General features: G+C 38.5%; 1 protein-coding gene and 1 long non-coding RNA gene across 6 annotated transcripts in view; one reads left to right on the top strand and one right to left on the bottom strand.

Moving 5' to 3' along the window:
* Positions 1 to 1,851, bottom strand: part of LOC116753566 — a 111,710-nt gene extending 109,859 nt beyond the window's left edge. Inside the window, exon 1 of the long non-coding RNA XR_004349763.1 lies at positions 1,745 to 1,851. This is a non-coding gene — a long non-coding RNA (uncharacterized LOC116753566). The remainder of the gene's footprint in view (positions 1 to 1,744) is intronic.
* A 198-nt stretch (positions 1,852 to 2,049) lies between these two features.
* NPHP3 (nephrocystin 3) overlaps positions 2,050 to 24,670 on the top strand; it is a 51,559-nt gene continuing 28,938 nt past the window's right edge. For all 5 annotated transcript variants that reach the window (XR_004349573.1, XM_032629596.1, XM_032629595.1 and 2 more), the window contains exons 1-16: positions 2,050 to 2,457; positions 4,550 to 4,675; positions 5,251 to 5,401; positions 7,146 to 7,298; positions 8,680 to 8,813; positions 10,213 to 10,373; positions 12,618 to 12,774; positions 15,562 to 15,636; positions 16,953 to 17,126; positions 19,076 to 19,179; positions 20,157 to 20,271; positions 20,528 to 20,671; positions 21,186 to 21,283; positions 22,330 to 22,432; positions 22,860 to 22,942; positions 24,463 to 24,601. Coding sequence is in view for 4 of the 5 variants with exons in the window: in XM_032629596.1 (XP_032485487.1) it covers positions 2,065 to 2,457; positions 4,550 to 4,675; positions 5,251 to 5,401; positions 7,146 to 7,298; positions 8,680 to 8,813; positions 10,213 to 10,373; positions 12,618 to 12,774; positions 15,562 to 15,636; positions 16,953 to 17,126; positions 19,076 to 19,179; positions 20,157 to 20,271; positions 20,528 to 20,671; positions 21,186 to 21,283; positions 22,330 to 22,432; positions 22,860 to 22,942; positions 24,463 to 24,601 (2,310 nt within the window). In the remaining variant the exon portion in view is untranslated. The remainder of the gene's footprint in view (positions 2,458 to 4,549; positions 4,676 to 5,250; positions 5,402 to 7,145; positions 7,299 to 8,679; positions 8,814 to 10,212; positions 10,374 to 12,617; positions 12,775 to 15,561; positions 15,637 to 16,952; positions 17,127 to 19,075; positions 19,180 to 20,156; positions 20,272 to 20,527; positions 20,672 to 21,185; positions 21,284 to 22,329; positions 22,433 to 22,859; positions 22,943 to 24,462; positions 24,602 to 24,670) is intronic.

The following is a 24,670-nucleotide window of genomic DNA, read 5'->3' as shown; positions in this document are numbered from 1 at the left end:
TACAGTATTTTGCACAAAGGCAAAGATTATTGAATTGAAAATATTGATATGATAAACTCTTGAAAGGTATTATTATCCAGGGAAAGTTTCTTAGAGAAAGAAGCTAGACTTTGAAAGAAATGAGGGTTGGCAGAGTACTGAAAGGAAATAGAAACTACATTGGTATGAGGACAAGAAGAAAATCAGCCCAACTAGGGTGGAAGGACGTGGGTAGACGGATGTTACTGGATAAATTAGAGGTGAGGAAAGGAGAGTCATTGCTCCAGGGCACTGGTCCTAGGCTGCAGAATCTGAATTTACTCCACAAGTTATGGGAAGTTACTGTAGTTTGCTACTGGTTTGGAGGGAATGAGTGATGGCTTTTTATTTTAGTATGCAAGTATAATAGTGGAAGTCTCCAGCTGATGCACATTCCAAAGGAGGTGGCGGAAACCTAGTGAATGATTCCCTGAACCACTGACCCACATTGAGGGTACAAGTATTAGAAGCTGGTGATCAGAAAGGACTTTAAAAGAGAGGAGTTCTTGAGATACTGGATGGTGGGAATGTTTCCCCTTATCTCAGGAGACTATTTGAAGAAGTTAATATGTATCTCTTGGAGTCTGAAGAACACAGTGGCCTGGTATCTGATTCCCTCCTGAAGAAAATTTATAGGGTAAAAGAAAGGATGACTAGCTACCTTGATGGAGGGAGTGAGAACTGGCCTGCATTCCCAGAGTTCTTTGAGGTAAAAATGTGTTTCCTGTTGTGGTAGATGTTGTGATGCCTGAAAGACTTGTTCCTCCAGCCACTGGAAGTGATGCCAGCAGACAGTCCTCAACTGTCAGTCTCCTAGGGGATTGCTTTGGCTGAAGAAAGCTGATGACTGTCTGGTATGGGGGTACAAAGTCCCAGCCCCCCACCCCAATTTAGAACAACTCTGCAGAGCTATCCCAGGATCAGAACTCCCTGTAGATTGGCTAAGGTCTCTGCTGAGGCTGCAGCAAAGCTCAGCTTCTCCCGCTGACCAATTTTGCTTCTTTCCCTTCCTTTCTACAGGTGTTGATCCCAAGGACACTCCCAAATAAACATCTTGCATGGTTATCTCCATTTCAGAATCTGTTTCCCAGGAAACCTGACCTGTAACACCTGTAGATCAGATATGGACCCCACCAGTAAGTCAACTAGCATGAATTATCTTGGGTCTGTCCAAGTGGGGCCCTGTAGGGAGGAATAAACATCAGTGGACAGGATCCTTAAAGTATCACTGAATTCCTTACAGTTGGGGAAGCAGTGAGCACCAGCTGGAATATAGCTGCACCAGTCCAGGTCAAGAAAACTGAAGATTAAAGATTTCCAGTTATGAGGGGGAGAGAGTCTTTGAAGAACTTACAAAACTATCTCTGAGAAGGGCCAGTTTTAACCGTTTGCCAAGTCCAAAGAGCACAAACATCCAGTTCACAGCAGTGTCAATCAAATAAAGCCTTTCCCTCCCCTCTCCTGTCCTCCTTCCCAGGGCTCCAAACCTGGAGAGGTTAGAAACCCGGCGGAGGGGCAACAACACAAGGTACCATAAGAGAGAAGACGCCAACCCCACACTTTTCTTGACTTAAAAGTTTAAAACTGTTTTCCCATCTCTCTCCATTTTTCATGATATCCCTCAAATACTGTCATAGTCTATCCTTTCCTTTACTTGGTGAGATGCCCCATATTCCTGTGAAGTGCTGTCTGCAGTGTCCCTTGTTGCAAAAAGTCAAAACCTCACCTTGTCCGTAGGCCCTGACTTAGCGCACTGGTGGAACTGCGCGACCGCCACGCTGCTCACTCCGCCCCGCGCGCTCCGCTCTCACTCCCAGCCCAGCCCTGCTGCCCCGCCCGATCCGTTCCGCTCCTCTGGCCCCGCCTAGCCACCCTGCCCCGCCCCGTACTACCCGGCTGCCCCGCCCCATCCCTGTCGTCCGCCCACTAGCCCTCCCCTTCTCGATGCGCTCGCCCCGCCCCTTCCTGCTGCCCCGCCCCATCTCCCTCGTCTGGTCCCGCCCCCTCCTGGTAACCTGGTGGCAAGGAGCGGCGGCCGCCGGCGCCATGGGGACTGCCTCGTCGCTCGTGAGCCCCGCTGGCGGGGAGGTGATCGAGGACACGTACGGGGCGGGCGGCGGCGAGGCTTGCGAGATCCCGGTGGAGGTGAAGCCCAAGGCCCGCCTGCTACGCAGCTCGTTCCGCCGGGGCGCGGGGGCGGTGGCGGGGGCCGGGCCGGGTTCGCTGCCCCGCGGGGCGGGCGGCGGCGGGCTGCTGGGGGCCAGCTTCAAGTCCACTGGCTCGTCCGTGCCCGAGCTGGAGTACGCGGCGGCCGAGTACGAGCGGCTGAAAAAGGAGTACGAGATCTTCCGGGTCAGCAAGAACCAGGAGTTGTTATCCATGGGCCGCCGCGAGGCCAAGCTGGACACGGAGAACAAGCGGCTGCGGGCAGAGCTGCAGGTAACGCCGGGCCCGGGCGCTCACCGGAGACGGCCGCGACACCCGGGAAACTGAGCCCCGGGGCCGCCTGCCCACCGCCCCGCAGCCTCTTGGCCGCACTGCCAGTTGGACCCCTGGACGCCTGACTGCTCTGCATTTTAATTTGAGGGGACGTACTGTCTTGGGGTCTAAACTGATTCCTTAACTAACCGCCCCCCCTCTTTTCTATTTCTGGTCCATTCATTCAGATGCCTTGAAGCAATTAGCCTGGAAGTGTCCTGAAGCAACAAATGTTAATCTCCAGAGAAGTAGGTCCACACGGGGCACACATATACACCAAAGACTTTGGTGACATTTGTTGAGGAAACTCATCAAACCCTTCCTAGGAGTTTTTAACCACGCCTCGCCCTCCCACCCCTCCACCCCCCCACAAATTTACATACCTCGGAGGTGGGGCTTCTGTCTCAGTTTCTTTTTTTTTAAATTTTTTTAAAATTTATTTTTATTCTTTTTTTAAATATATTTTTTAATTTATTTATTCTTGTTTTTTTGGCTGCATTGGGCCTTTCTTGCTAAGAGCGGGCTTTCTCTAGTCAGAGGCAAGGGTGGGGGCTACTGTTCATCACCGTGCGCAGGCGTCTCACTGCCGTGGCTGCTCTTGTTGTGAAGCACGGGCTCTAGGCACGCGGGCTTCAGTAGCTGTGGCACACGGGCTTCAGTAGTTGTGGCACACGGGCTTAGTTGTTCCGCAGCAGGTGGGATCTTCCTGGACCAGGGCTTGAACCCGTGTCCCCTGCACTGGCAGGTGGATTCTTAACCACTGCGCCACCAGGAAGCCCCTATTTTCGTTTCTTTGTGAAGTTCCATAGCTGTTGGATTTCAGTGATCTTGAAGTGAATTTTTCTGGCAGCCCCTGATTTTCACCACCTTAACTGCTGTGGTTGAAAATGTTCCCTAGGTATAGTCAAATTTCCTTAATCCACTTGATTAAATTACTCTAAAAACAATTATTACATGCCCTTCCTGTAATAGATCTATTTTAACTGATTATTAGGAAAGTTATTTTTTTGTGAGCAAAGGCGTGAGACTTTGTGTCATCAGTTTGGGGCCCCTCTGAGGGTTGTAGTTTGTTTACTCTATTTTTCTTTACTATGGAAGAGACTTCTGGACAGCCCAAGTGTTCCTGAGCTCATTACTGGAGGAATAAAATAAATACCTCAGACCTGATTTTTCTAGAAGGAAGAAGCCTTCTTCCTTCTAGACTAGTCCTTCTAGTCAATCCCTCTCCACCCCTACCCCACCCCCATTAGCTGTTGTATAATTAGCAGTTATCTGAGAATACATAAGCAGTTTTATCTGTTGTCTTACAGATTTTCCTATTGGGCAGTCTTAATGCACTTGCATATATGAAGTGGACTTATGCATTTCAGATATCTGATTTCATGCATCCAAGCCATTGTCTTGGATTCACTGCATATTGCAAAAGACTGAGGTGGAGGTAGAAAAGAAAGCCAGACCAACCAGGGTAGAGTGCACTAAGTGTTGACAAATGTCACAGTCCCAGGTTATTTCCTGTTACCAATCCTGATTCCTTATGTAACCCTTTTGATTCCTTTCTCACATATCTAGACATTTTTTAAAAACCTTCTGTATTTATTTAATCCATTCAGTCAGACATTTACTGGAAGCCTGTCGTGTATCAGGCACTGCTAGTGCTTGGGGCTAGCAAGAGGAGTAAGACATGGAGCCAAGGAGTGCACAGTCTCACAGAAGTAATTATCCTTCAGGTTAAGCCTTACAAGTTGTACTTTTTGTTCTCTTAAAGATGGGAAAGCTGAGGTGTAGTGAAGATTAAGAACTAGTGCAGTATTTCAAAGAAAAAGCATTAATTTCCATTGAAAGCTTAATGTCAAATATCTTCATTTATAATTCAAGCATATTTGCATTTTTTTTCCATTATGTGTTTGAATAGAATGGCAATATGCAGTTCTTGATAACTGGTGAAAAAGTAAGTAGATGGTTGAAATTCTAAGATATTTAATATATATATAAGATAATATAAATTTGGGAGGCATGCTATTTTTGTTATAAATAACGAGGTAAATTATTCCAGGCACTTCAGAAAACTTACCAGAAGATACTTCGGGAAAAGGAAAGTGCTTTAGAAGCAAAATATCAAGCAATGGAGAGAGCAGCTACATTTGAACATGACAGAGATAAAGTTAAGAGGCAATTTAAGGTAAATTTCATACATCTTTATCCCCAAAGTGATATGGAATAAAAGCAGTATATTTTAAAAGTTCATATAATACTGCAATGAATAGCCAGAAGTAAATGATGTAGGAGCCATGAAAGTTATAAGAACTAAACTAAAGCACTTTTTACATTTTTGAGTTGGATGAGGTAAACTTAAGGTAGTTTCAAAGAAAAGATATAAAAGTGAACATTTTAATAGGGATTTGGGGGGGAGCGGGAAAGGGAAGTGTTTCTATTAGGGGAAAGCATTTAGAATGTTTGGGGATGTTTTCTATGGATAAGCATTACTGGCATTAAGTGGGAGGGGGACAAATTTGCTAAACATCAGGTAGCACACCAGGCAGCTCCACACTACAGACACACATCCTGCTGGAATTCCAGTGGGTTCCAGTTACAAAACAGTGATGTAGAGGTACTCAGATTATTCATCCTACGAAAGGGGAGATCAAGGACCAAGTGAATATCGATTTTGTGAAAGAAAGAATTTTCTCTTAAAAGTTGATGATACAATTTTTGATTATGGAAAACGGTTTCAAAATTAAAATCCTTCTTTTAAAGATTTTTAGGGAGACCAAGGAAAATGAAATTCAGGATTTACTGAGGGCCAAGCGAGAGTTGGAGAGTAAACTTCAGAGGCTACAGGTTCAGGGGATCCATGTATTTGATCCTGGAGAGTCTGATTCAGATGACAACTGTACAGATGTTACTGGTAAATTTATTTCCTATATATAATATTTTGAGATTTCAATATAGGTATAATGATTATAGAGCCATCTTTGAATCCTTTTACTTATAAGTAATTGCTGTTACAAATAGAGTTGCACTTTCTCTTTCTCAGTTGTTATGACAGCTCTTTTCTATGAAGTCCATGATGTAGAGGCTGAGGTTCCTTCTCTCTCATTGTTCTACCAACCTTAACCCATAGCTTTTCTCTCTCTGGTCTAAGCCCCTCTAAGTCCCAACATCACATCTACAATTTAGCCAGGGGGAGGGAGGGAATACCTTACTTTCCTTGAAAGCACAATCTGAAAGATATACAGATTACTCCTGTAATCTGTATTACAGGAGTAATGGGATTACTCAAACCCCATTGGCCAGAACTCTACCTAGGAAGATGGGAAAGTGTAATCATTAGTGGGAGAGCCATGTATCCACATAAAATTTGGGGCTGTGTCACTAAAGGAGGAAGGGAAGAATGGATGTTGGAGGACAGTAGTCTCTTGTCACATTATTTTTCCACATAATTGATATATTCTTTGCAACTATCAGAATATCTGCATAATATTTCACTGAGTGGTTTCCAATGCAGTTTTGTGAAATACTTTTAAAGTTTTTGTTTTACAATTAAACATAGAAAGTGTTTTTTATAGAAATAAAGAAAAACTTGGAATCATAGACTGAAAGGGTCCACTGTGTTCCAAGGAAATAATAATGAAGTGTGATTGATTTTGAGAAATATTCTATTTTAAATGCAGTGGAAAAATGTAGTCACTCTACCATTTATTAAAAAAACTATAATTATATTCTTACAAACTGATGTATTTTGGAGTGAAATATGGCAACTAGCATCCTGGGACTTTTATTACTAACTTTTGAGAAAAAAAAGTGAAGTGATTCTTAATGGCATTAGTCCTCGTGATTATTTCAGTATTGACATATGTTAAAATGTACAGGGTTTCAAAACTATTATATTCTAATTCTCTTAGCAAGTTAATAAAAACGAGTTAATATTTCCTCATAGGTCTTTCTTCCTATTTCGATATAAACATGAAGAAGGAATGCTTGAGGGAATGTCACTCATTATTTGTCACCCACAAATAATCTCAGTTTTGCCAGAGATTTAGCCCAAATACCAGTTTACTTATGTTTAGTCAAGGATGCCATGAATTATTATTTATTAAAAAAAAAATCAACGTGTTCATAAGTACCTGTTGATTCAGACAATTTTTTTTGCTCTGAGAGGTTAAAGAAAATGTGCTCTTTACATCCTTAGCTTACATCCTAATGAATTACCTATATTAATTACTGGTGTGCCAGTAATAGTCTTCCTTTGAAATTCTTTCCTTCACATTTTACACTGATACCTAAATCATATAGTTAGGAATGTTTTTTAGAATTTTTTTGTTGGGGGGTGTTTTTAACTCCTCTCTGTTATTATAATTCTTTTGGTTATTGTATTCCTAATTTCTTTTCATCTTTCTCTTTTTAATCCCCTTTTTAAGTTTGAGATGATAACCAGAATTATGTTAACCACCACCTTAGAACTTGCCAGAAGTTGGTGGCAAAGTACTTTCAAAATCATTGTTTTGATTTCAAAATCAAACTTTGAATATTTGTTATATTTATAATATTGTAGTATTTTTTGCATTAGAAATCCATTGAATATATATGATAAGTTTTTGAAATTCCAATATAGTTTGGTTTTCATCAGATGAAATCTCTTGCTTTTACAGCTGCTGGACCCCAGTGCGAGTATTGGACTGGTGGAGCCTTGGGAAGTGAGCCCTCCATAGGGAGTATGATTCAGCTTCAGCAGTCTTTCCGGGGCCCTGAGTTTGCCCTTAGTTCTATAGATATAGAAGGACCCTTTGCTAACGTCAACAGAGGTAATACACGCCATTTGCCAATTACCTTGGTTAATGGTAGTGACTGTGTACTATAATCTTATGCTGGGAAAACTGCCATCAGCAGAGCATGAGACTTGTGTTCTGGGTGTCTTCCACTGTCAAACCATCATGTACTGGTGCTTGTCACTGACCAGGAATGATGAAGTTACATAATTCACATCAGGATCAGTTGGTGCCTCCCGGCCAGACTGGTCAATAGGTTCTAATAACTGAATTTCTGGTCTGAGTTCTCGGATATTTTAGTTGAGCGGTGAGAGCCTAATGTAGATTAACGGAAAAACAGTAGTGTTTAGTCTTCCCTCTGCATCTTTGATGGTGTTGAAGGTTAGAGAAGTTGTGGAGTAGAGTACAAAACTTCAGTTATATAATATAGTATTCTTATTCATTATCTTTTATATAATTTGGTATCCAAAACAGCTCTTAAGATCTGTTCAGAATTTCAGTACCACCTCAGATCTGAAATGTTATAAGTAGCTCCACTCTTTTCTTAAAACTTTGAAATATAGGGACTTCCCTGGTGGCACAGTGGTTGGGAGTCCACCTGCCAATGCAGGGGACACGGGTTTAAGCCCTGGTCCAGGAGGATCCCACCTGCTGTGGAGCAACTAAAGCCAGGGCTGCTGAGCCTGTGCTCTAGAGCCCATGAGCCACAACTACTGAGCCCACGTGCTACAACTACTGAGGCCCACGTGCCTGGAGCCTGTGCTCCACGACAGAGACAGGCCACTGCAGTGAGAAGCCCATGCACCACAACAAGGAGTGGCCCCTGCTCACTGCGACTAGAGAGAGCCTTGCGTAGTGACCAAGACCCAATGCAGCCAAAGATAAATAAATGAATAAATAAAATTTTTTAAAAACCTGAAATTATTTATCTATTAGCAAAATGAAAATTATTTTTTTAATTATGCATTTTGAATTAGTCAAATATGTCTTAAAATATTCATTCTCACTAACTATCTTTTGGTTATTTTTTGTTTTGTACCGTTCTTGAACTTTCTTTTTGACTCAATGTATTTCAAAAATAATAAGTAGATAAAACTATAGGCCAGCCTGGGAATGTAGGCTCTCCTCAAGTAGCAAACTAATTGAACAGCCCATGTTGCCTAGTTCCCTGACATTTGACTGGAGCCACGGGTACCCCAGCAAAGACCACTGGTGACATTGATTGCTTTATGCCCCAGGATAGAATTTGAGGTTAGAGAACTGATTGCCTTCTGATATCTTATTCTAGAAGCTTTGTTGGTATTACAAGTGAGATCAGATGATGCCTGTTGTTTTCTTTCAGACTTTTGGGGAATCGTTTTGTCACATGTTTTCTAGTAATTATTTTTCGGGAACTTATGAGAAATTTTATTTTCAGATGACTGGGATATTGCTGTAGCTAGTTTATTACAAGTTACCCCCTTGTTTTCACATTCTCTGTGGAGCAACACTGTCAGATGTTACCTCATTTATACAGATGAAACCCAGCCCGAAATGGATCTTTTCCTTAAGGTGAGGGCATTTATAAATTCTGTATCCACTGATTTAAAATAAAGTTAATATTGTGTCCTGGTTATGATACTACTGATTGCCTGAACCAAGTAGTTTACTACCCACTAGATTATGTCTTAAAGAGTAGGAAGCATCTTGGGCTTTTCTTAAGAAAACGTCTTACTCAGTATTATCAGTATATTCAAATTAAGGCCTTGGAACTTTATGCTTTTGAATACTTCATTACACGTTCTCCACAGTGTTTACGGCCCTTACTGATGGTGCCTGCTATAGTTAATACCTGCCAGCTCTATTCTTGAATCTGTTTCAGATTATGTCAAAATTTAATCCTTGTCATGGTTTTAAATTTTTCAAGGCAGCCATTGGGGTTAATCTAAGGCAGGGGTCAGCAAACTACAGCCTGTGGGCCAAATCTGGCCTGCAGTCTGTCTGTGTATGACCTAGAGCTAAGATTGGTTTTTACAGTTTTAAACGGCTGAAAAAAATCGAAAGAAGACATGAAAATTATATGAAATTCAAATTTTGGTGTCTATAAATAAAGTTATATTGGAACACAGCCACGTGCAATGTATTGTCTCAGGTTGCTTCTCACTAATGGCAGAATAAATTATGATGGAAACTAAATGGACCACAAAAACCTCTGCCAAAACAGCCAAGTTCTTAAGCTGTTATTAATTTGCCATCTGTCCCTTTACAGAGAACTTTACCAACTACTGTTCTAACTGAATTTTAAATAAATATGCATGTCACATGCTATACCTGCTATATTAACATCGTCCAGATTGTTGATTAATAAGTTCATTTAGCTTTCCTTTTTGATAATACTCAATTTTGGTAAAAAGACAAAGTATTTTGAAAACCAAAGCTTCTACTCATTGAGTATAGGCTGTTCCCAAACACATGTTGAGGGAATTACTAACGTATTGCATAATAATAATCATCATACTAAGTGCCTTAATTTGTTATAGACCAACATATTTTTATATCTGTTTGCTTTAGTGTTCTAATATATCACGGCGGATACTTTTTACTATATAAATCTATGGATTTACATTTTTCACCCTATAACAATAAACAAGTCATTTGTAATAATAATAATAATAATAAATAACTACCAAAGCAAAATAGTCTAATACTTTACTCCTGTTGTTTTAGGTTTATTATGAGATAAATCATTTTCTGAGCTAGGAAACAGGAAAGTTGCTAAGCTATTACTATTTTTATTTTATAGAGAAACTTGCCTTTTCTCTTAAAGATTTTCTTTAAGATGTGATCATATAATTTTTAAAGTTTTAAATCAGAGAATATCCAACATAACCTTTTGATTTTAAGTAGTATGAAGCTGACTAGATCTTTAGTTAAATAAGCTGTGCTTTCTTATGTTTTAATTTGTTTTTAGGACTATTCACCTAAACTTAAAAGAATGTGTGAGACAATGGGATATTTTTTCCATGCTGTGTATTTTCCAATTGATATTGAAAATCAGTACCTCACTGTAAGAAAATGGGAAATTGAGAAGAGTTCATTAGTTATCTTATTCATTCATTTAACTTTACCAAGGTAAGCTGAAAATTCTATAATTTATTATAGAAGTTAAACTCATAAATAGAAATTGAGATTACCAGATGAACTTGAAAGATAAGTTCTAATTGCATTCTTACAATCAAAACAATCCATGAAATTCAGTAAATTCTATGACTTTTAATACGTGAATAAAATAAAAAATTAAAAGTTTCACACTGTTAGGCTTGTTAATAGGTTATAAGATTAACATCATTAATGTAAAGATCATTTTAATCAGATGTCAGCAACCTATGGCCCTCAGGTCAAATCCAGTCAGCCACCTGTTTTTATAAATAAAGTTTTATCGGAGCCCAGGTATGGTCATTCATTTATGTATTGTCTACAGCTGCTTTCACACTACAACAGCAGAGTTGAGTATTTCAGCAGAGACTGTATGGCCCGCAAAGCCCGAAATGTTTACTAGCTGACCCTTTACAGAAGAAGGTGGTGACCCCTGATTTCAATAATCAGCATTAACCTTCATTATTTTCTTTCTTCAGATACAGACTGAGAGGCACTTGAACACTTGCATAGGTGTTAAATCATATTTTTAATTCTCTGAGGAGCTAACTACTTAAATCCAGTAAAGTGAGCAGTTTTCTTATAATGTGAAATATAATCACATCAATGAACCTAGTATGCAAATGAAGCTTTTTTTTTGTTACCAGTTAGATATATAGATAGAAGACAAAGTAAGATAGATAGGAGGTTAAATAAGAAGTTAATTTTTCTTTCTATATTTTCTATCTGATTGGATTTAATCCTTCCAAAGCATTTTTCTCTTTTTATTGAGGACCAACTCTGACTTTAACTGTGTTTGGAAGTGTTTGGAGCCCTAAGCTTTATGAGAGTTCCTGCAATATAACCTATCATTGATCCTTAAGACTCTACCCGGAGACCAGGTGGTCAAGGAAGCTTTTCCCAAAATAAGTTTAAGGATTCCTTCAACTTGATTTCCTTTAGTTGGAGTCCTTTACCTCCCCTTCCCTCTTTTATTTTCCTGTTTTGTTTTTATATTAAGAATATATCTGGGGCTTCCCTGGTGGCGCAGTGGTTGAGAGTCCGCCTGCTGATGCAGGGGACACAGGTTCGTGCCCTGGTCCGGGAAGATCCCACGTGCTGCGGAGCGGCTAGGCCCGTGAGCCATGGCCGCTGAGCCTGCGCGTCCGGAGCCTGTGCTCCGCAACGGGAGAGGCCACAACAGTGAGAGGCCCGCGTACCGCAAAAAAAAAAAAAAAAAAAAAAATATATATATATATATATATATATATATATCCTGTTTTATTCTTTAATATCTAGGTAGTATTTTATCTTAGGTGATAGTATATGTCACTTGTTGTTTTTCTCTTGTTAATGCTTTAATCCTTAAAACCATGTTGTCTTTTCTTTCTGTTTTCTTCTTTTTGCTTTTTTTTTCTGTTTCATATTGGGGCTGGTATTTTAGTTTTTTATGCAAATTCTGAATCATATAATGGCTTTCCCCTGTATACACACAGTAATTTGCCTTTCTAGACAAACTTTCATTTAATGCTTTTTAGAAAGGGGAATTGTTTAGTTTTCCTTGTGGTGTAGAAAACACTAGTAGGTTATTTGAAGATTTTTCTGGAATTTAAATAGGAATAGTACAAACTGTAGTTACAGTACATTGAGCATAGTTAGAATTTTTTTTAACCTTTACCACAGTCAAGATTAATAGCTATCTAACCTTCCCCATCTGCCTCTGGATCTTTCTTACAGTGTATCTGGGGTATAAGTGTTCAGATCATTTATTGAATGAGTAAAGGCTAAAGGATTAGAGAAGAGAAAATTCTTGAAACCTTGAGGCTGATGATTTTTGTGTTTTAACTTGAAATTATATAATTGTGAATAGAATTAGGTTTTCCATTTATTTGCAAAGTCTCATGAGTATGGACCATTATTTTGAGCAATGTTTAACAGTATTTTTGAGAAGTTTTTTTAAATTAGATTTTAAAAAATTTAAATTATGTATGCTTTAAAATTTAATTTATTGTACCTACTCTCATTGTCTGCTAGTGAATATATTATACTTTAATATTGACACTAAGCTAGAACAGAGCTATAAAAACATCCATTTTTGGAAAGTTTCGCTTATTCTGCAGCAGGGCCTTTTCTGGCCACTTGTCATTGTAGTAAATCCCCCTTCTTGGCACTTAGGTTAATTGACTAACTGTGTGCTGCTACAGTGCAGCATAGCACAAGAAATACTGATTTCCAATCTAGCCTGTTATTGGAAGACTGTGAAGAAGCTTTTCTGAGAAACCCTGAAGGCAAACCACGATTAATTTATCATCGTTTGGAAGATGGGAAAGTCAGTTCTGACTCTGTCCAGCACCTGATTGATCAAGTTTCTAACCTGAACAAGACCAACAAAGCCAAGGTAAAATTCATAGGTGTTTTTTAAGAACATGCTTAGCAGAGAGAGGCGCTGGCGTGTTTGGGGAGAGGAAGGAAGCCAGCGGGGCTGGAGCAGAACGAGTGAGGGGACATAAGTAGGAGCGGTCATTGGGGCCGATGCTGAAGAACCTTGTTTTTTTTACTTAGAGTGAGGTGGGGAGCCATTGAAGGATTTAACCAAAGAGGAAGAATTGACTGTGTTGAGAATTGACTGTGGTTTGGAGGGAAGGTAGTGGCATAGGGCAGAGGTGGAGAGCAGTTGCCATCATCCAAATGAGAGATGCTGGTGGCTTAGACCAGGGTGGTGGTAGAGGATGTGATAAAAAGCAGTAAGGGGCTTCCCTGGTGGCACAGTGGTTGAGAGTCCGCCTGCTGATGCAGGGGACACGGGTTCGTGCCCCAGTCCAGGAAGATCCCACATGCCACGGAGCGGCTGGGCCCGTGAGCCATGGCCACTGAGCCTGCGCGTCTGGAGCCTGTGCTCCGCAACAGGAGAGGCCACAACAGTGAGAGGCCCGCGTACCGCAAAAAAATAAAAAAATAAAGCAGTAGGATTCTGGATAAATTTTGACAGAGCCAATAGATTTCCTAACAGATTAGTTGTGGACTATGAGAGAAAGAGAGGCATCAACAGCAATATGTGCCTCAAAAGTGTATGATCTGTAGTGGATAAATCAGAATCTCTACTGTGCTTTTTTCCCAAGCACAGAGTCCTTCTATCTATTATTGACCAAGGATTAGTGTAAGGAGGAGCCTTTTCATGGTAACCTTTGCTGAAAGCATTGGGAAAAGCCAAAAACTGATGATGAGTAGAAGGATTTGATCATCCCTAGATGCGTGGTAGGATATATTTTAGAATAGAGATTACAGGCTTTACATTACTAACCTGGTAAATGTTTAATGTAAATGTTTATAGTAAATGTTTATAGTTAGTGTTAAGAATACAATCAAAAACAACTCTAGGATTTTGTCGAAGTTTCTGTTTCTCTATGCCTAGCCAGAAAATAAGATCAAATATGAATACAGGCATTTTTCTTGAGGCCAGCATAACATAGTGAAGGGTCTAAGACAAGAGTACATTTTTATTACAGTTAATCTCCAGAGCCATTTCATTCTTTGTTTGAATTATTTTAGTACCAGCCTAGTTCACTAGGTGCCACAACGAAAGATATTAATCTTTATCTTTTTTCTATTTATTCTATAAATATTGCTTTTAAAAATTAGTATACTAGAGGATGCATTTTTTTATATAGGAGTCAAATAAGATCTCTCTACTATGATTATAAATTTAAATGTAGGATAAACTTCTTTGCTTTATTGGCATAAAGATGGATTTTGAAGGTTATGTGTATTGAATGGTACAGAGATACATAAGATGAAATTAAAGTAGCTGTTTAACTCATGTGTGTGTGTCAATGTGTTGGCATGCATACGTGTGTGTACACATGTGTACGTGTGTATGTATGTGTCTGTGTGTTTACAAAAAAAACATGACCTTTATTCAGGACATCAAGAGAAGGGACACTCAGCAGAGTGATTAAAACAATAAAGGCTGGTGTTGGGCTTTTCCCAGCTTTGGAATGTTCATACCCACAAAGGTGAATTGATTAGCAAGGTATCCACAAGTTCTTACCTGAAGCAGAAGTGTGAGAATTCAGCCATTGGAATTTTCTTGAAAAAAGACCATTCCTTTCACCCTGGGCCAAGCCCCCCAGCCAAGCAGGGGAGGAACTGAGAGTGACAGTTGGGGCGGCGGTGGGGGGATTGCCTTGTCCTCTGTACCAGCTCCCCGACCTGTCCCCCAAGTGAAGGTCGTGGAGCTTCCCTCCACCTTGGCACATGGCTCCTCCCCCACCACTCCTCTGTACCATTCCATAAGTAACCCACAGATTTGTTGAGCACCTACTGTGTGCCAGGCCCCAGCCCACAGGGGAAAGCAGAAGGGGTCCCATTGTCTCCTACGAATGAAAGGTTGGTTCCCTCTGACCACTACAACCTGGGACCCCAACCCTTCCATATTTCCTCATGTTACCCTGGTTACCCTTCCGAAACAAACAGGCAGAAAGCAAGCACTATTCAGGGAGGGCTTTTATATGAACCTATGTGTTCAGGTTATAGGACAAGAAGAAAAAAATAAAAACTATTTCCCCCAAGGCTGTGAGCTGAAAAGAATCAAGCCAAACTTAGGAACATTTTCCACACTCTCTGCTCCACATGATAAAGTTTACTTCTGTTTGCATCCAAGTGCTGGCAGGGACAGAGGCTCCATGGCCTCACTATGCACCGTGGGGTCGCAGACGCTGCTACCAGGGCCCCAGCACACACCATCCCACCTATCTGTTTCCTTAACAGGTTCCTGCTGTCACATGTCAAAATGGGCAGGTGTGTGCATCATCCAGACCAAAGTGGACTTTCAGTGGTGACACCAGGTTCTGGACAGAGTTTTGGTATCACCAACTCCAGTCACTTTCTCAGATGGACACATAAGCAAAACAGAAAGCATATTTTTTGTTTTATTTGCAACATTGTTCACACTAAATCCCTTGTGTGACCTTAGACGAGTTTTTTAACTTGCCTCAGTTTCCTCTTCTATGAAATGGAGAGAATAACAGTGCCTCCCTCATAGGGTTGTGAGGGTAAATGAGCTAATATATGCAAAGTACATAGAACAGTTTCTAACATATAAGCACTCTAAAAGTGTTTACCGCCACCTCCTCCTCCTGTTAGTCTTGTTTTTTTCTTGTTGTTAAACTTCTTTTTTTCCCCCCAGATCATTGATCACTCAGGAGATCCTGCAGAAGGAGTCTATAAAACCTATATTTATGTAGAAAAGATTATTAAACAGGTAAATGTGCATTCCCTGTAAGATTTCTGCTCAAATATCTTAAGAGTGATTTCAGTAAAATTGGGTTTTCCAGAGAAAATCACGTGTTTGGTTTTTTTTGAAAACAATACCGGGGTAAAGTGCCCTCTTTTCTGGCAAGAGTCCATCTGGTGGTATTATTGTGTTATTCCCAGTACCATGTATCTGTATCTGTCAGTTGTCTCGCAAACGATTTGATGTTTTAATATCCGTTAAGTATAAAATGGATTACAAAAGTGGTAGGTAAAAAGGAAGTATATGAGGGATAATGTTCACCCTATTCAACAGAGAGTCTCCTTAGATTCTGTGTGCACCTTGAGTTTTTGTATATTAGAAAAATCTATCTTGAATTTTTCTACCACATTATCCCCCTAGCAATAGAGAGGGGTGAAAACACACCTCTAGGTGTCTGAGACCGTGGATCACAGAGGTGTCTCAAACTGAAAGTTTCTATGATGTCTCAGTATTATCTTGAAACTTTATGTGAATTATATATTCTGCTTGATGTTTACCTGTCCTTTTTTTAATATTAAAAATCATTTAAAATTATGTATCAGCAAAAATTCTAATAATGATAAGAAAAAGAAAAATAATTCCCTATCTTCAAGTAAAATGGGCACCAGATGTTTAGCTTGTGTTTATCCTTACCTGCTGGCCCCTCCCTCAGAGTACCAGGGACCCTATTTGAGAAGTAAGGGATTAAATTACTTTTGTAAATTAACTTGTGTTACAAGTATGCAGATTTGTTATCAGAGAAAAAGAGTGAGCCCCAAAATAAGATGAATTGAACAGAGTAAATGGCAGTAAGTGAAAATGGACATATTGACCAACTTTACCATTTGTAGGATAACATATTTTCAGTGATTAATATAAAGACTAGACATCATAGCAGAGATATTTGATATCAAGAAACCCCATCTTTGTAATTAAATGCTTGTAAAAATGTAAAGCAGCATATTTCTTAGACATTAGCACGGTCTTTAAAATTGTTCACCAGCCAGATATAACCAAAGATATTGTGTAACATTTTTCAGAAACCAGATTCCCTCTAACTTTATTTTTAATGAATGAGAGTGGTGTTTGTTTTTATTATTTTAATATTTCTTTACTTCTTTATTTTTAAACTATTACTTATTTTTATAGTTATAAATTGATCCCTGGAGGTACCATACAAAGGCCATAGGTTTGGGCTTGCCCTCCGAGGTAGGTGAGGGCCACCTTAGGCCTGTGTGCTGACAATACTGTACAAGGTCTTCACTTCCTTTGTTTGCTTTTGTGTGCTTGCTCTTGGTGTTCAGGACATCCTGGGCTTTGAAACTACAGACCTGGAAACTAAGGATTTGGGCAGTGAAGACTCTATTCCAGAAGAAGATGATTTTGGTGATGTTCTGTGGGACATGCATGATGAACAAGAGCAAATGGAAGCTTTTCAGCAGGCTTCAAATTCAGCCCATGAGTTGGGATTTGAGAAAGTAAGCATTTGGAGTATTGTTCCAACAAAGATCAGTTACTGCTTAAAGGCTGTATCATAATTGTGGTTTCACCTAATTATAGTCAAGGTTAAGGGTTGTGTTAGTATCTACCCTCATGGCTTAATTATCCATGTTGAGACATGTGCTTAGGTTCGTATCATGTGAAAGATGTGTGAGATTCAAATATACTTATGAATATCAAACATGTTTAGTTTCAGATTAGGATTTATCAACTACATGTTTATTATGCTACCATTTGCAATTCACCAGACCAAGTTTAGGATACCTAGGAAACTTGATAAAAATAGGAAGGCTCTCTATTGTTCCAATTCTTGGAGGAATCAAAATATCAATCATTCAGAAAACAAAGCAGAGTAGTTAATGCAGTAGGCAGGTCAGTCCTTCAGCATCCTTAAATATCTAAGCAAATAAACAAAACTAGAAGTGCACAAAGAATCTGTGTTCAAGTTCAAAAATACTTAATAATATTTAAAAATTAATATAAGAACTAATATCTTGAAGAATATTACAGTAGCTGTCACTAACAGCTGTATTTTTATAGGATTTTTAATGACTTTCATAATTTAGACTGTCAGTGTTTATGTCCTGGTTCCACCATTTCCTCACTATGGATTTTGATCAAGTTACTTAGCTCTAAACTTTGACTTTCTTGTCTGTAAAATGAGGATAATTAATAACACCTATCTCACATGGTTGTTTGGGGGACTAAATCAGGTCATGCACATAAAGCACTTGGCACAGTACCTGGCATATGGTAAATGTTAAATTGTTGTCATTTTATAAGAGAGGCATTGCTATCACTATTTTATTATATAAATGAAGGACCTAAGGTCCAGATTATAGTTTGCCTAAGAGCATACAGGGTGTAGATTGCAGATGTGAGATTTTAACCTAGGTCTTCTGGCTCCAAATCCTATGCTTTCTTCTATGGCAAGGGGTCTTAATGTGGGAAACATGGGTCTATAAATGGGCTTTAGTTGGGACCACGAACTAAATTGTTAGGATTTACAAGGTCATAAATCAATTAAGCCCTTTTCTTCTTGAGAAGTATCATTTCTATGAGAAATATTTGAATTCCTGGGGAATATGATATGACAAACAGAAAAATTGATTGAAAAACTATACCAAGTAATTATTTATTGTAGTTGCTGGAAATTTCTGCTACCCTAAAGCTCGCATAAACTACTTATGTATTACACATTCTTTTGATTCCTTATCAGCTATCATTTAGACCACTGGTACACTTAATAAACATTCTAACCCCCAAGATGACTTTGGAAACTCCTTTATAACGACTGAGATATTTCAGTTTTCTGAGCATGTCCTTTTCAGCTCTGAACGAGGTTTTCCTGTCTGGGGAAAGCCTAGGAAATAGGAGTTCTCAGGCTTTGCATGGAACACATGCAGTTTCAGAAAGATCTCAGGTGTCCTAGCTTGGTTCTCAGTAGCATGTTGGGAGACTCCAAGGCCCCAGACAAGACCCTCTCTTGTTTCTCTAGAAACTGAGACAGGACAGGTGTTCTTCTAGACAGGTGTTCTTCTGACCATGAGATGTAGGGTGCCTGCTGGTGCCCTCAAGGCCACCTGTGGTACTTTCCATGGTTCAGGAACTTGGGGTAATGCAGTAGTCTCTCTGCAGCATTCTGCAGGACATCTGAATGGTGCAAAGCCCCGTGGGGATCTGAAAGGTTGCCCCTCATCCATTAATACTATGGTAGGAGAAATTGGGGCCCATTCTTAGTTTACTACTTTGGACATATTTAACCAGCCATAAAAATAAGCAGTTATGAGGGTGCTATTGATTAAAAGTAGATTTCATTTTTTCATGCAGCTTTTCTCCACTGATTTCAGAGGATAATCAGAAATTGACTCTATTTCGTATTCTAAGAGGCATGTTCTTCACAATTTAAATTCATTTTTATTTCTAGTATTACCAGCGCCTTAATGATCTAGTGGCAGCACCAGCACCAATTCCACCCCTTCTTGTATCTGGAGGACCAGGCTCTGGAAAGTCCCTTCTTTTATCAAAGTGGTATGATTCAGTGCAATTAAATTGTTAACGTTGTCATCATTTGAATTACTGAGCTCGTTCAACAAAATGAATTATTGAATGTCTACCTTGCTGCAGGGCCTGTACTGAACATTAAAAAAGCAAAAGGAGTAATATAACAGACTCATGCCCTGAGATATATACAATTTGAAAGTTAGAGAGAAGATACAGAATGAGAAAGGAATAGGAAATGTGAGCATTTGTGATTGTGTACATAAATTATGTAGGTCAGAGCTAAGGGAGTGGTCACTGTGGCATGGAGTTAGGTGAATTATAGAGGGCATGTGCCTTTATTTTCAATTACTGGCTTCATCTTAAAAGTTTCATTGGGATTTTAAATATTTGAAACAAGACAAAGACTGACTATTTAGAGTGGAATAAATCATAAAGAATATCAAAATAAAGGATAATCTTTACTATGAATGCAAACTAGTTCTTCAAATTATGGACTAAGGTTCATATAAGCTAATAAACTCTTAGTTTTATTTTAGTTCATCATATTATTGAAAAACAAGTGGTAAGACCATTTCCTTTCACTTATAGTTATTATTTACATTGAGGAGTTGGTGTATGTTGTTTCCTTTTTATTGCCCTGTTATTCAGAGTTATGTTTGGAAATACTACTTTTGTACTTAACAAAGAAACTTCCTTTTTCCTTTAATAGCATACTTGTAATTAAAGGTTAATGCTCATTTTACTAATACTTTAACCTCAAATGTATAGTGTTTTGGTTTACGTTAGTAACACCAATTTGTAATTAAAATGAAGCTATAATTTTTAATGGTTTATTTAAAAGAATCTAAAAGTGGTGTAAAAATGGAAATTTCCCGTATTAATTCAAAATTGACTGACCATGTAATTACTAACAGGTAGCATTTGATGCTTAATGCATTGTGAATTCTTTTTTTGTTGACCGTAAAGGAGCTTCATCAGTCTTATAAAAGGTCTTTTTCTTTCAGGATCCAGTTACAACAGAAGAATTCCCCTAACACACTAATTCTTTCTCATTTTGTGGGGAGGCCCATGTCAACCAGCTCAGAGTCTTCCTTGATTATTAAACGACTGACTCTAAAGGTAGAAAAGTACACCATCTTTTGGAGTTATCAGAAATTTTATTTAGATTCAGAAGTTGTCAGGCCTGAGTACCTGATGATAAACCAATTTTCAGTATTACACATTTGTTTTGGTTTTGCATAAGGTTAAAAATTATACTCAATGCAGTTGGGTCCTTTTGGTGACAATTTTGGTTTAAAATGCAGAGACAGAAATACTTCTCACCAGTTGTGATACAGTATAGCTACTTTAATTTGCATGTGTTCTTACCTTGTAGTTGATGCAGCATTCTTGGTCAGTATCTGCTCTGACATTGGATCCTGCTAAGCTTCTGGAAGAATTTCCACATTGGCTGGAAAAACTCTCTGCCCGTCATCAAGGCAGCATCATCATCATTATTGATTCTATAGATCAAATTCAGGTATGTTTTCACTTTTTAACCTGTTGATATACTCAGAAAGAGACAAAAATTTGTAGTGACTATAGCAAACATTTAAATCATATGTTTGTGAGAAGAAAATGTTGATGTTGTTTCTTTTATTTCTGCTTAATTTCTAGAGAGGAAGCATGTGGATAAAATATATACATATATATATATGCCAGTATATATATATATATATATATATATGCCAGTAGATGTTAGTATCTTATTGGGAAGGACCAACTGTATTTTCACAATTAGCAAATATTGTTCATTTTGACATGGTTTTAGGGCCTTGACATTTCCTTACATGCCCAGAATTCAGATCAGTGATAGTAGTGTTTTGCCACTTGTTCTTCTAATATTCTGAGATAAATCATCCAAAAAATAAGATTTTATCCTTAATAATAATGAGAAATTTAATGAGAATTTCATTTTACTTGGGGAGCTGTTATTGGGTTGCTTTTGAAATATTTTGAATTAATAGATGGAATTTTGTTTTTATATTTTTAAGCAAGTTGAAAAACACATGAAATGGCTGATAGATCCACTGCCAGTGAATGTAAGAGTAATTGTTTCTGTGAATGTGGAAACATGCCCTCCAGCATGGAGGTAAGTGCTAAATTTAATTCTTTCAGATTACATGAACTTTTTAAAGTATAAACAAAGAAAGGTTTTTGATATGTGTATTTCTCATATTTTTCATATGATGTCAGTGAGGATGGGGAGAAGTGGACAAATTCAAGAAAAGGATGCAATCTATAGGATTTGGTGGGAGGTTAGATCAGAGATGTGAGAAAGAAAGCTAGGATAGCTCCCAGGTTTCTGGCTTGAGAAATTAAGTAAACTGTGGTTCCATGAACTGAGATGGGAAACACAAAGGATGGGCAGGTTTGTGGAGCAAAGGTCATGACTTTTGTCTTTGGACATGGTCTGTTTGAGTTGCCAATTGTAGCTCCAATTGGTGATGTCTAGTAGGCAGTTAAATTTATGGGTGAGGAAAACGGGGAAGGCCGGGCTAGGAAAAATAGACCAGAGACCTGTGGTCCTGAAATGTAAGCTCACCTTAACAGTCCTCAAAAAGGACTGCGGTGGTTGAGTTCTGTAAGGCAGTGTTTCTTGACCTATTATTGCCTCCCCACCCTAGGAGCCCGTTAGTGATTTTCTTCCTACCAAGAAGTGTTAATACCATACATATATCATATATCAATTCATGAATATAAATAGATATGTGTGTATATTTGTGCTTTATGCATAAAAAGAGTAAGATTTCCCCTCCCCAACAAACAATTTTCACCTCCCCATTGAGAATGGATGTTGTAGGGTGTAAATTCTAATTGGATTACAAGTAATCTGTGGACGAAGACTGTCTGACACTATTCCTCACAGGCACTAATACCTGTGTTGTTTTACTGATGGTATAGAACTGGAAATGTTATACACTTCGTGTATAAGCTATTTATAACAGTGTTTGTTGTGATTAATTGCTAAAAAATGAAATACTATTAATATGATTAACAGAGATTAATTTTGTTTATTTTATGAAGGCAGTATAAAAAGTTAATTCTTGTAATGGACTTTGACTAGTCTTTTGGGTAGATTACAGCTTTGTTGTATTATTAAAAGAGAATTTCATTTTTCTTTTCTTTAAATAAAAGGTTGTGGCCTACACTTCATCTTGACCCTTTAAATCCTAAAGATGCAAAATCTATTATAATCGCAGAATGCCACTCTGTAGACATTAAACTGAGTAAAGAGCAGGTAAGTATTTTTAATTTTGCTGCTTTCTTTTACTCTCTATAGCTTTCCTTTTAAAAACACCTTATATGAGACTTAAAATTCAATTTAGTACTCTATATGGTTCTAAGGAAAATTGGAACTTAGTAATAATTACTTTCTTAAATGCATTTACTCTTAAACTAATAACAGATATAGAAGAAGCAATAAAAAAAGACTTTGCTCTTAAGGTTTACTGTATTATATTAAGCAGTATTTTAAAAGCAAAATAGCATTTGCATTTTGACGGCATCTGTGGTCCAGTACCTACCACACGGCAGTGATGCCGCTGATGAGGTGGCAGGAACCGTGTTATTTCTGCAGGGATATTTGTTGATGGCTTGGTTGTAAAGACCGCTTAATTCCAGGGTGGTTTTGTATTTCTGTTTTGTTTTTTGGTAAACTGGTGCAGGAGAAGAAGCTAGAACGACACTGTCGTTCTGCTACAACCTGCAATGCCCTTTATGTCACTCTTTTCGGCAAAATGATTGCGTGGTAAGTGGTGGTTATTTTATGTCATCTTCAGCATGTTTGTGTTTGCTGCAGAACGCTTCTTCACCGTGTGAAACTGAAAACTGATCATTATGACAATCTCTTGGGCCACTAAGATTCTGTTTATTCTAACAGTGATACTAACAACCATGAGAATGTGACTTATGACTGAAGATTGCTGCTAGTCCTTGAATATCCGAACTTGTTGGATATATCTGTCTGGTTTTCATCACAATAACCTTCTCCTGACTGGAGGTTGCAAAAGAAGGCCATCTTTGGCCTCAATTTGGGGCCCACCCAAGAGTGCTCATTGTTGCCTCCTTGAGGCCCCTAGCTTTGAGAAAGTGAGGAGACAACTGCAAAAGAAGGCCATCTTTGCCCTCAATTTGGGGCCCACCCAGAAGTGCTCATTGTCGCCTCCTTGAGGCCCCTAGCTTTGAGAAAGTGAGGAGACAATTAAGGCATAAAAATGTTATTTCAGGTGTCTTTCACTATCAGTAGGTAGGTATGTAGGTAGGAATTTTTAATTGTCTCTGTTCCCACGTCCTGATAAGCCATTCATCTTACAATTGGTCTTCTATTTTAGAAATCCATTCATAATTTGCCTTTAGATAAGCAGTAGAGAGTTTTACTACTTTTACTTCTTCTTCAGTACAGCCTCACCTACTCTGTCTGTTCGCAACCAGAGGTAAAAAGATCAACACTTGCTTTGGTATTCATTACAGTAGGTTGTAATCCTAGCACAAATCATATTCTAGACATTAAATCTAGTACTCTTGTCTCTTAATTCCACATTCTCACCTGAAGCACCAAATTTGAAACGAAAAAAATCTTCTGAAACTTTGAATTGTCCATGATATTTGATATTTTTGCTGTCCCCAGAGTTGTGGCGGTATATCTGTGAACATCAGTGGCTTGCATAAGTACAGTTCAAGAGTCATGCCTTTCATAATAGTTATTGAAATTATCTCTTTTAAGAGGGACTATGGAACCATTTTTTTGTTTTTTCCCTATTCTTTGCATATCTTTGTATTTAAAAAGGAAACTACTGGTAAATATTGTGTAATATTTTAAAACAAACCCCATTTACTGATTTTCTTTAGCCTGATGTTTTCCAAATTCTGGTTCTATTTTTTTTTAATTTAATTTGCATGGCTAACTAATAATACTTATTTATAATTATTTTCCTGCTTCCTGTATGTAGGCAGCATGCCTCTAGGTGATAAGAACCATGTCTTACTCATTTTTATGTTCCATAATGTATAGTAATTACTTGATACATAGCTAAGTCCCAGCATATGTTTATTGAATTGAATTAAATGGTAATACACTAAAATAACTGTGATGACTCTAGCAGCCCCATAAAACTAATGTTTTCCTGTGCCATGTTTTATTGAATTCCTGTTGTTATCAGTTAAACAGTGCAAAACAGAGTTAAAATAGAGCACTGTTTTTATTTACCCCAAATTTTTCGCAGATGTTGGCAGACTGTAAGAAATTAAATCTGTTCTCAATTCCAACAGTGCTGGGAGAGCAGGCAATTTAGATAAAATCCTTCTTCAGTGTTTCCAGTGTCAAGATACTGTTTCATTATATAGACTTGTTCTTCGATCTATCCAGGAGTCCATGACAAATGATATGGATAAAGAGCTAATGAAACAGGTAAAGTGTAGTAAACTTATAAAGTGAAGATTATTTTGCCTTGTTTGTATTTGTGTGTGAATTGAAGTA

This window comes from Phocoena sinus, chromosome 4, assembly GCF_008692025.1.
Source record: "Phocoena sinus isolate mPhoSin1 chromosome 4, mPhoSin1.pri, whole genome shotgun sequence".
In the NCBI taxonomy this organism is placed as follows: Eukaryota; Metazoa; Chordata; class Mammalia; order Artiodactyla; family Phocoenidae; genus Phocoena; species Phocoena sinus.
This window is presented reverse-complemented; position numbering and strand designations above follow the sequence as displayed.